Source organism: Balaenoptera ricei, chromosome 21 (genome assembly GCF_028023285.1).
Source record: "Balaenoptera ricei isolate mBalRic1 chromosome 21, mBalRic1.hap2, whole genome shotgun sequence".
NCBI lineage: Eukaryota > Metazoa > Chordata > Mammalia > Artiodactyla > Balaenopteridae > Balaenoptera > Balaenoptera ricei.
In genome coordinates this window covers 18,116,916-18,129,088 of record NC_082659.1, presented here as the reverse complement: position 1 = coordinate 18,129,088, position 12,173 = coordinate 18,116,916, and the positions used below count along the sequence as shown (strand labels likewise).

Genomic DNA, 12,173 nt, shown 5'->3' with positions numbered 1-12,173 from the left:
GTCACGGGCTCTAGAGCTCAGGCTCAGTAGTTGTGGCGCACGGGCTTAGTTGCTCCGCGGCATGTGGGATCTTCCCAGACAAGGGCTCAAGCCCGTGTCCCCTGCATTGGGAGGCGGATTCTTAACCACTGTGCCACCAGGGAAGCCCTGAAGTTTTTATTTGTTAAGCTTCCTGGGTAACAACAGTAGGATTTATTTTCATATTTTTAAAACACAGATATTTGAAATTATATAATCAGAGAACTGGTATAAAGGATCAGAGTGTGTTTTACATTCTGGAAGTTTAGAAAGATTATCTTCCAAACAAAATTAAAATTTTTTTCTTTTTGATTCTTAAATTCTGCTCTACCTTAGACATCCACAATTTAAATAATGTCAACAAGTTAGAAGATTCTTACTTAGAATTCTGTCAAATTTAGCTAGTAGTAGGAAGATTATTGGAGAAGTGACTGGTATTTTAAATAATTTGTCTTCTAGATTTGCCACTGTAGAAGAGCCAAGGAAGAGAAACTTCAACAAGTGATAGCAATGCACAGCCAATTTCATGCTCCATTATAGGTAAATTGTATTCTAGAAGGTTTGAGTCTTAAGGCTACTGCATGGCTATTTTTAATGAAGTGTTCTTACCAGTGTTTGTTCAGCCAGCTTTAAGCATAATACTGTCGTTATAGCTATTGTGCTATATAACATGTAGAATACTTTATATTAAGCATAATGTTTTATACCTAAGCATATAACCAGTAGAAATTGTTTGCATATTTTCTCAGTATGATATTGGCTTAAATGAATTTTTTTTCAGTATTTGATAGCTACTTATGTAGAGTTTAAGCTGTAATTAGTTCCTTTCTCTCAGCTGGTGTGGGGAGTATACCATATTACTTAGTTGACATATTTCTCAGTAGTCTCTTTTGTCATTTCTTCCTTTAAAATGAATTTCCGCTCTCTCTCTTTTCCATCTCACATCAGGATTATTCCAGTAACTTTCTGACCAGTCCTCTGACTTGAGGGTTTCTCCTTCCTGCTCAGCACTGACAGAATGATCTTCCTAAAATACCACTCTGTGATAACATTTCTCTGCTCCAGGACCTGCAATGAACCCCTAGGGATGAGAAATGCCAAATTTCTCTCTCTGATTTTAAGCCTTCTGTAATCTGGCTTCTATTTTACATCATCCATTTTAATTTTCCATTTTCCCCTTATGTTCTCTCATGTCATGTTCTTTTTTCTACCACCGTGTCTTTGTTCATGCTCTCACCTGATCTCAGGACACTCTTCTGTTTTCCTCTCCACCTATCTTGTTTTAGGAATGATCTGGTGGCAAAGACTAGCTCCCACCTCAACAACTTTAAAAGCTCGTGTTACTGGATAACGCAGGGAAACAGAGCCAAAATGCAGAAGAGTACACCTCAGTCACCTGGGAGTGAGAACACGACACACGGCCATCAGTAACCAAAGCTGCTCCTCCTTCTCAGACCCTTCCCAAGGCCGCTTGTTTCTCATTTCTGCCTCTCTCTTCTGTCTCTCGCTCCCATGTGCTTTCTCGCTGGCTCCTCAGAGAGCTTTCTTTGCTGCACCTCACGTCGTTCAACCAGTGCCACCCACAGGCCTGATCATATCCTGACAGTCCAAACAGCCAGTGGAGACTGACAAGGGTCTCACCACCAATTCAGGGAAGGAGACTGGCCCGGCATAGACAGTGTCCATCCTGACCTCAGCAGTTTGACCTAGAGATTGGTGTCATGTGTTCATCTGCCCGCTCTGCTGGGCTAAAGGAGTAGACTTTGAGAAGGGAGCATGGGAGGTTCCCTTAAACGGGATCAGGCGACAGGGAGGGAAGTGACAGGCATTTCTCAACCCCCGTTCAACCTCATCTGCCCCTTTTCTCAATCTAGTTGTCCTTAACATCAGTAGCAACATTGCATTGTTTTATTTTACGAATCAGACTGTTAATCCCTGAGGGTAAGGGTTGATTTTTAATATCAAGTATGCATTTCTCAAGGCTGAGAAGGAAGTGGGCACTGCGAAATCGCTTACTGACCTGAGCGTGCTACCATCCTTTCCCTACCTCTTGTCCCTCATAGTCAGATTATCTTCTTACAGGTAAATCTTAGTTTATCATCTTAAATTAAATCTTAGGTTTTGATTTTCTTTTCTTTTCAGATTTTCCTGAAAACATGAACTGCCAAGAGAGGAATGGGACACAAAACTAAGCACTTTTATATTTATGATTTGCAAATTGGCATTTCATTACAGTGGCTGAATTCACAGATACACTATATAGATTGTATACAGAACTGAGACTGATTTTGTACAGATTAGAATGATTGCTATGATCTTTGCTTTGAGAAATTTTTCTGCACTATTTGCACTAAAAATGTTTATTTGTTGTTGATAAATCCTATCATATTTAAGTTCCACTGCTGTTCCTCTCTTACTGTTGATTAAATACCTATGCATGTAATTTTAGCTAGTTTCAATATTTTATAAAATTACTTCATTTAAATTTGTAATTTTAATTTGAAACTGCCTCATTGCTTTATCAAGAATGGTTTCAATTTTTTCCTCTCAACCTTTTTTGAAAAATTACCATTTCAACTGTAGAAAAACTGTTATTCTTTCTGTTTCTTTCTGTATGATAAAACTTTCAAAAATAATTTGTTTTTAAATATTCACAGTGTCAGGAAACACCAAACCTGCCAATGTGCTATCTCAAGGAAGTAACTTTTAATTCATACAATAAATCAAAAGAGTAAACCAGCGGTTTTTACCTATTGTTGTTTTATTTTTAAAATTAAAGTTGCACTTAAGAGGCAATACAGGTAAATAAATATTTTACCTAATAGAAAAAACTGCGTTTCATTTAAACTAGTCCAACATAAACTTTAATACTAACTTTTTTTTTTTTTTTTTTTTGGCCACACTGCACGGCTTGCAGGATCTTAGTTCCCCAATCAGGGATTGAACCCGCATCCTCAGCAGTGAAAGCGCGGAGTCCTAACCACTGGACCACCAGGGGATTGCCTCATGCTAACTTTGTAAATATAAGTATCTGCTGGGTTTGTGGTTAGATAAGGATATGCTCTCTAAGTTCCTCATATTGAAGTTTAAAACAATATTTTTGTTAATAAATAGTAAATTTAAATACAAAAAAGTCAGTGAATTTTTCTGACCTTTACTGTGTTGGCTTTTCATAACAGAAAAGCTTTAATAATAAATAAAATTAATATTAATTTTTAGGCAGTCTAGTTTTTAATTAATTTAATTGGATTTTTGCTTTAACTTGTACTGTGTTAAACAGTTTGCTTTTATACTACGTTACAGAATGAATATATTTTATGGGTAGCTGTGAAAGCTAATTAAGTAGATAATCTTGAACTAGATATCTGAGGCTTGGTAAAGTAGTATCCAAATCACAAAACAACCTAATGACAATTTTTATTTAAACTTCATCACAGTATGATTGCCATTCCAAACACCAGCATACAGTACCGTTTTTTTCTTTTCTTTTTTCTTCTTTCTATACACGTTTTTAGCAATAGAACTTTAGGAAAAACAAAATTATTTTCTTAGACTTGAATAATACTTAATACTTAGTCTATGTGTGTGGAAGGGCAGGTATTCACACGGACTGTAAAGATATAATTTGGGTAAAGAAATTAACTTTTTTTAATCACCTGTCTTCCTGGTACTGTGCTAAGGGCATGCCATTTAATCTTCAAAATGACCAGACGAGGAAGGTATTACTACTCCGGATGTGTAGATGAGATAACTGAGGTAAGTGTGTCAAGTTTGTGGCAGAGTCTTGTGGGTATTCAGGAATGTTTCCTTCCCGTAGTGGTCACAGAAGTTCCAGCTTTCCCAGCAGGCACCACAGCGGAGGACACGGGAGTCCCAATCTTCTGCAAACAGTAAGGAAGCTTTCTGAGAAACCAGGCAGAGCTCAGAACAAGAGGCCAGCAGACCACAGCCATTAATCCATTCGATCTACTAATTTTATTAAGCCCCTACTAAGAATGAGGCACTGTGGAAATACTATACAACGATGACTCAAACATGGTCTAGGTGTTTAGGTACTTATCCCCCTTTTCCTCCAGTGGAAAAAAAAAAAAAGTCATTTTCTTATATAGTAGATCTCTTCTACATAATCACATAAGTAATTCATCTCAATGTTTTTGATTCTTTAAACTTGAACTATCCCAGTTTCATTCTGTACCAGTTAACATACCTTGGTTTCTCCTTTTAAAATTAATTTTTTAGATAACCTCCTTACAACCCAGTCATTAATAAGAGGAGTCTGATCATCATTACCTACATTTAACCGACAAATCAGTTCAGATAATAGGTCATATAAGTCATCCAGGATGGACAATAGTCTGCATTTGAATATGTATGAATTTTGGTTCTGTTACTACAATAAAAATTTTAGTGACTTTTCTATAATTTTATGGCTATATTATTTTCTTCTTAAAATTGGCTATATTGGAGAAACAGTGCCAGAGGAAGAAAAAAAAAAAAAAGCCTGCCAAAGCAGAGATTCTTATTTTACTTTAACACATAATAGAAAACTAGATGGAAGTCACAATAGTAGAGAAAAGCTTAGGAGTTATTAGATTATTCAGAGTAGGGGTTTGTCATGGGTAGAAATTTAAAGGCTAACATCTCAAAAATAGAAGAAAGTTTTCTAAATAAATGTGATACATGCTAAACATAATGTTTCAAAGTTGGAAGATTTTCTAGGAATAATTCTAGACTAGGAAATTTATATTGAAATAGAGATTGACAGGTAAGTGATCATAATTCATATGTGCTTAAATTGAAGGACAGCTCAGATTCATTTTTAGGGAAAGAAAGTAAACTAATCATGTGCTCTTAAAGAATAAAAACCTATGCCAGGGTTTCCCTTCTCTTCACCTTCCTTTATTCTAAAAAAGTTCCTTTGTTGATTGCTGAGTCATAATCAAAATGCTTACCTACTTCATATTATTAAATTTTTCAGAAAATCACTTGAGCTCTAAATATTACTAGTTGGGAAGTAATCTGTCTTGAGTCAGTTTTACATTGGTTTAAACCAACTGCTCTAAATAAAACTTCCTTGATTGATGTTTGATTTAAAATGAGAATGTACTGTTAAGAGATTTTAGCCTTGTTGGATTGGCCATGCTCTTTTAAGGCTCTGTCCAGCACAATAAAGTTTTAATAAGCAATAAAGGTAACCTTTTTAAAATAATTTTCAGTGTTAGGTTAACTTATAAGTAGTCTAAATGAACATATGCTTAAATTATGTTTTGTAAAATATTTGGTGTGGGGCTGAAAAAAAGTTTTGTGCCTGATGTGGAAGACATCACATTAAAGAACTAAATTTTAAAATATCAAAGATTTATAGTATTTGCTTTTCAAAATAAATGCATAGTTCTGTTTGGTATAGTTACTGTGTCCTTTTTTAAAAATTTGTTATTTATTTTTGTAGATGTATACTGCCAAATGGAAGAAATTAAAGTCTCATCCTCAACATGAGGCAAAGAAGTTTCTGAGTTGATAATCAACTACAAGAGCGGTATGAAGTGAGTTATGTTATAAAAATGCAAAAGCCATTACAACTTATCCTAAGTATCATTAACAAGGTATTCCCTGCTACAGAAAGTTTGTACCTTTTGACCACCTTTCTCCAATTCCCCAACCCCACCTCCACCTCAGGTTAACCACAAATCTGATCTCTTTTTCTCTAACTTTGGTTTGTTCATGTTTGTTTTAGATTGCACATATAAGTGAAATCATACAGTATTTGTTTTTCTCTGACTTACATCACTTAGCATAATGCCCTCAAGGTCCATTCATATTGTCACAAAAGGCAGAATTTCCTCATTTTTTATGTCTGAATACTATTCCATGGTGTGTGTGCTTCTTTATTCATTCATCTGCTGGTGGACAGTTAGGTTGTTTCCATGTCTTGGCTATTTTAAATAATGCTGCTATGAACATGAAGGGGTACAGATTACCTTTTTGAATTAGTGTTTTCATTTCCTTTGTATTCCCACAAGTAGAATTTCTGGATCATATGGTAGTTTTATTTTTAATTTTTTGAGGGTCCTCCATACTGTTTTCCATAGTAGCTGTACCAGTTTATGATCCCATTAACAGTACACAAGAGTTCTCTTAAATTCACATTATCACCAGCATTTCGTATTGCTTGTCTTTTTGATGTTGGCCATCCTACCATAGGTGAGGTGATATCTCATTATGGTTTGGTTTTGGTTTGCATTTCCCTAGTGACCAGTGATGCTGGGCATCTTTCCATATACCGGTTGACCCTTTTATATATCTTCTTTGAGAAAAATGTCTACTCAAGTCTTTTACCCAATTTTTAATTGGAATGTTTTTTTTGTTGTTTTTTTTTTTTTTGCTGTAGAATTGTATGAGTTCTTTATGTAGTTTGAATATTAACCGTTTGTCAGATATATGGTTTGCAAATATGTTTTTCCATTCCATAGGTTGTCTTTTCACTTGGTCAATTATTCTTTGGCTGTGCAGAAGCTTTTTAGTGTGATGTAGTTCTACTTACTTATTTTTTATTTTGTTGCTTGTGCTTTAGATGTCATATCCAAAAATCACTGCCAGGACACATGCCAGTGAGCCTTTTTTCTGTTTTCTTCTAGGAGTTTCATGGTTTCAGGTTGTACATTTAAATCTTAATCATTTTGGGGTTCATTTGGAGTTCATTTTGGGGAGTGGTATAAGACAGTGGTTGTTTCATTCTTTTACGTATGACTATGCAATTTTTGCAGCACCATTTATGGAAGAGACCATCTTTTCTCCACTGAGTATTCTTGGTTCCCTTGTCACATATTAGTTGACCATATATGCTTGGGTTCATTTCTGGGCTCATAATTTTGTTCCACTGATCTATTTGTTTTTATACCAGTACCATACTGTTTTGATTACTATAGCTTTATAGCATAGCTTGAAATCGGGAAGTGTGATGCCGCCCACTTTGTTCTCCTTTCTCAGTATTGCTTTGGTTATTCCGTGTCTTTTGTGGTTCCATATAAATTTTAGGATTGTTTTTACTACTTTAAAAAATGCCACTGGAATCTTGATGGGAATTGCACTGAATATATAAATGGCTTTTGGTAGTATGATCATTTTAACGATATTCTTCCAATCCAAGAACACAGGATGCCTTTCCATTTATTTATGTCTTCGATTTCTTTCATCAGTGTCTTGTAGTTTTCAGAGTAGAGATGTTTCACCTCCTTGGTTAGGTTTATTCCTAAGTATTTTATTGTTTTGGATGCTGTTGTAAATGGGATCATTTTATTTCTTTTTCAGATAATTTCATTGTTAGTTTATAGAAATGCCATTGAATTTTATGTTACTTTTGTATCCTACAACTTTACTGAATTTGTTGATTAGATCTAACAGATTTTTTTCGTGGCATCTTTAGAATTTTCTATGTATAAAAACATGTCATCTACATATAGAAACAGTTTTACTTCATCCTTTCCCATTCTGATACCTTTTGTTTCTTTTCCTTCTACTTTGGTCTACTTTGTGGTCTTTGTTGAGTAGAAGTGGTCAGAGTGGGCACCCTTATCTTGTTCCTGATCTTAGTGGAAAAGCTTTCAGCCTTTCAACAGTGAGTATGATATTAGCTGTGGGTTTAATCCCTTTTGGCCTTTATTATGTTGAAGTACATCCCTTGTATACCTAATTTGTTGAGAGTTTTTATCATGAATGAATATTGAACTTTGTCAAATGCTTTTTCTGCATCTAATCAGATAATGTTTTTTTCCTTCATTTGATTAATATGATTTATCACATTGATTTGTGTATGTTGAACCATCCTTGCATGCCAGGTCTATATCCCAGTTGATCATGGTGAATGATCCTTTTAATGTGCTGCTGATTTCAATTTGCTAGTATTTTATTGCAAATTTTTACATCTCTATTCATCAGGGATATTGGTCTATAGTTTCCTTTTTTGGTAATGTTCTTTTGCAGCTTTGCTATCAGGGTGATGCTGGCTTCATAAAATGAGTTTTGGGAGTGTTCCCTCCTCTTCTACTTTTTGGGAAAGACTGGCATTAATTTTTCTTAAGATGTTTTGTGAAGTTCACCAGTTGAAGCCCTCTGGTCCTGGGCTTTTCCTCCGTGAGAGATTTTTGATTACTAATTCAATCTCTTTACTAGTAATTGGTCTATTCAGACTTTCTATTTTGTCCTGATTCACTCTTGATAGTATGTTTCTAAGAATTTTGCATTTCTTCTAGGGTTTCCAGTTTGTTGGCATATAGTTTTTCATAGTAGCCTCTTACAATTCTTTATTTCTGTGCTATCAGTTGTAATGTCTCCTTTTTCATTTACAATTTTGTTGATTTGGGTTCTTTCTTTTTTCCTTGGTTTACCTTTTCAAAGAACCAACTCTTAGTTTGGTTAATCTTCTCTGTTGTTTTCCTGTTCTCTATTTCATTTATTTCTGCTCTAATCTTTGGTATTTTCTTCTGCTAACTTTAGGCTCAGCTCTTCTTTTCCTAGTTCCCTAAGGCGTAGAGTTAGGATGTTTATATGGGATCTTTCTTGCTTCTTAATGTAGGCATTTATTGCTGTGAACTTTCCTTAGAATTGCTTTTGATGCATCCCATAAGTTTTGTCGTGTTTCCATTTTCATTTGTCTCAAGATACTCTTTATGTCCCCTTTAATTTCTTCTTTGATCCATTGGTTGTTCAGGAGAGTTTTAATTCCATATGTTCGTGACTTTTCCAGTTTTCCTCTTGTTATTGATTTATAGTTTCATACCATTGTGGTCAGAGAAGATACCTGGTATGATTTCAATCTTCTTGAATTTACTGGCTTGTTCTGTGGCCTAACATATGGTGTATCCTAGAAAATGTTCATGTGCACTTGAGAAGAATGTGTATTCTGCTGTTGATGAACAGAATGTTCTGTATATGTCTGTTAGTACATTTGGTATATAGTGTGGTTCACATTTGCTGTTTCCTTATTGATTCTCTCCCTGGATGATCTATCCATTGTCTAGAGTGGGGTATTAAAGTCCCCAACTATTATTTTATTGCTTTTATTTCTCCTTTTAGCTCTGCTAGTTTTTGCTTTATGTACTTAGGTGGTCTATTTTTGGGCAAGGCATCTGTTTGAGCACTGAGGGGGAGGGGAGGGTCATTGGCTGAGATAGCTGGGTAGGACTGCTGGCTTCGTTCCCCACCCACCCAAGTGAGGCTGTAGGATGGGCTTCATGGTTGCCTGGATTCTGTGATGTTACTAGACAGTTGGGACTGGATACTATACTCAGCATTAGGTGGGGCTTTGAAATTAGCTTCCCTGCCCTGGTGGTGCAGCAGGATGGGACACAAGGCCTGCACAGCTCATTGTTTGGGGACCTGAATCAGGCAGGGGTGTGCACTGAAGGTGCAGGCCACCAGTCTTGCTCTGCAGACAGGGCAAGTCACACAGGCTGTGCTCTCTGTTCAACTGCCACTGTAAACGGGGCTGTTGGATGGGTTATGCACTTTCCCGTGTGTTCTGGTAAAGCTCCCTGGTCCGGCGGGCTGATGCGTGTTTTCAGCAATACGTGGGGCTACAGATGAGTTTCCCTGCTCAGGCACCGTGGGAGAAGCAGCTCGAAGGTCACTAACGCTGTTTGTTCGTGGTCTCAAGTCAACCTGTGCCCCAGGTTCCCTGGCCAAACAGGGCCACTGGCTTTGCTCTCAGGGCGGTCAGCTCTGCCCTCCCGCTTCTCAGCTCAAGCGCTGCTGGGGTACGCAGCTTCCAGGTGTTCTCGCCACCCCTCCCTATCAGGTGGGGCTGGGGCCACGCTCTGCAGTGGGTGGGGCTCTCTGTCTCCTGCCTGGGGAGGACTGAGAAGGCCCATTCAGGCAGCTCCTAAATCTTCCTGAACAGGCTTTCTGGTCAGTAGGGGCCGGGAGCCACAGTCTGCGGCAGTGGCGCCGTGGCTCAGCTCTTCTTCTGCCTGGGCGTGGGCAGACTGGACTCCAGGGCCAGCAGCACGTCCCCTCGGGAGCCCGAGCTAGGCAAACCTGCACCCTGTCGCATTCTCTGGTCAGAACGCACCACTGACCGACCGGACCCTGTCGATGAACGGGCTGCTGGCTGAGACAGCTGTGTGGGCTCTGCAGGCAGAACGTGGATTAAACTGTATTAACCAGTCACACGGTTCCTAAGGTAACAAATGACAGAACTTGCTCCACGTGGTAAACAGACATGAAAACCAAATTCTCTAGTTCTTACGTGCCATCTTCTCTCATTGAAATGGTACCCTGTGACTTTATACAGTCATACTTCAGGGATCAGGCTGGTGGTTGACCCACGCTGTCCTGGTGATGTAGTCTCTGGAGTAGTAATCAAAGGTTGTTATTCAAAAAGCTAATATGATCCAAATTCATATTTAAGAACCGGAGAGTAAATGTTTCTACTTTATTAGGTGGTACACTGGTGTTGTTAGAGAAGAGTGTGTTGTAAGTCTTAGCGTTTTTTAAATAAGGAGCAATATGAAATTCCAGGAAAAGGCAACGCAGTTGTTATAACGATTTAAAATATATTACCTAAGGAAAAGTTAAAGTGAATAAACCTGAAAGATAAGCTTAAGCACAGTTACAAAGCTCATCAGTTACAGAAATATGTCTGTTAAACATAATGTGTTCCATTATTAGAAATACTGATAACAGAGTCAGGAAGGAAGGTAACATAAAATATTTTAGGAAACAAAATATGCATCTGGAAGTGAACTAAGGGGGAAGACTGAAGTGATCAGTGTGAAGGAAAGAGGTCGGGGCACTTTCTGACCAGCTGCAGGCTATCAAGGAAGATTTGAACTGATAACCTCAGGTGATGGTAGAGGTCACTGTTCTGTAGTGAATAAAACTTCTTCCACAGTCTAGAATGATTTTCAAAATGGGGAATCATTTTCCTTATACTTGTTTGATAAAAGAAATGGCTACTTCCTGTTCTTCAACACCTGAAGGAACTACAAGCTGGGCTTTTTTCTTTTCACTGCTACATTTTATAATTCTCAAGGACCTGTATCATTTGCTGGGCTACTCTGTCATTTGAGATTGCACTGTTCCCTTATTTCTGGAGCGTGTTTGTGTGCGTCCTTTACTTGGGAACCCCACGGGGGACCTTCAGGCTGTGAGAAACACAGCCTCGTCGGAATCGCGGTCCTTGCCGCTGTCCTCACCCGGCACACACTCCCCCCCGCTGGGGGAGCGGCAGCTCAGATCTTCTACCCCGGACTCTTGATCACTGTTGGCTGACAGATCTGGGTCTGAGCTTTTCAAATTGTCCTGGGTTAGAATCAAAGCAGAATCTTCATCGCCCTGTGAAGGGCTCCTGGATGGAAATGATTTCATATTCCCGCTGTAATCCTGGGGAGTGTTGGCTGTGCTGTTGTCGGAGGTAGAAAACCCTGAGTGTTTGCTGGGTTCACTTTGCTTACTCTTCACTTGAGTGCGATTTAACTGGACTTTCTGAATTCTTTCCAGCCTCTAAAAAAGAAACAGCAATTTCAGGGAACGATCATAAACCATGTATCTTTTTTGTATATGCATGCCTAAAGGGATTCGTTACCTTCCAGCTGGGTATAATGTTAAGAACATGGGATTTAGACGGACTTGGGTTGAAAACTAGACTTCATGACTTTGGACAGAATAATTAGATTCTGTGAGGCTTGCTTTCCTCATCTCTAATGTAAGGATGGCACTGCCTTAGCACAGGTTTTCTATAAAATGCAGAAAACGTAGCATGGGTAGAGCACCTGGCATCCTTCTTTCTGTACCTGTCTGGTTTTACATAATGATTTTCATCCTGTGAACTCAAAATACATTTTTTTTAAATTAGGAGTGAGGTGTTCATTATCTAATTTTTTAAATTAAGATATAAGTAGCTCACCCTCTTAAAGTGTACAATTCAGTGGTTTTTAGTATATTCACAAGGGTACACAACCATTCACTACCATCTAGTTCCCTAATATTTTCATCATCCCCGAAGCAAACCAAGGAAGCGAGCCAAGCCAGATGTCTGCAACGTATTAAGTGCCTAGGTAAGTGCTCACCTGGTGGGGGCTGTGTTTCTTGTTACCCACCGGCTAAACATGTGAAATGGCTCTGTTGCTACATTTCACACATCCCGAGTCATGAGAGGC

The 12,173-nt window shown here is 38.1% G+C and overlaps 2 protein-coding genes across 5 annotated transcripts in view; one reads left to right on the top strand and one right to left on the bottom strand.

The window, feature by feature from the left end:
* VPS37A (VPS37A subunit of ESCRT-I) overlaps positions 1-2,757 on the top strand; it is a 38,234-nt gene extending 35,477 nt beyond the window's left edge. The window contains exons 11-12 of the mRNA XM_059909667.1: positions 478-558; positions 2,161-2,757. Of these exons, the coding sequence (XP_059765650.1) occupies positions 478-558 (81 nt within the window). The 3' untranslated portion in view covers positions 2,161-2,757. The remainder of the gene's footprint in view (positions 1-477; positions 559-2,160) is intronic.
* Positions 2,758-3,304: 547 nt separating this feature from the next.
* The window catches only part of MTMR7 (myotubularin related protein 7), a 101,930-nt gene continuing 93,061 nt past the window's right edge, over positions 3,305-12,173 (bottom strand). For 3 of the 4 annotated variants that reach the window (XM_059909842.1, XM_059909845.1, XM_059909844.1), the window contains 2 exons: positions 11,211-11,517; positions 3,306-3,899 (listed from right to left, as the gene is read on the bottom strand). In XM_059909842.1, the coding sequence (XP_059765825.1) occupies positions 3,784-3,899; positions 11,211-11,517 (423 nt within the window). In that variant the 3' untranslated portion in view covers positions 3,306-3,783. Of the gene's footprint in view, positions 3,900-11,210; positions 11,518-12,173 lie in introns of all 4 variants that reach the window. The other variant, XM_059909843.1, reaches the window with a different exon arrangement.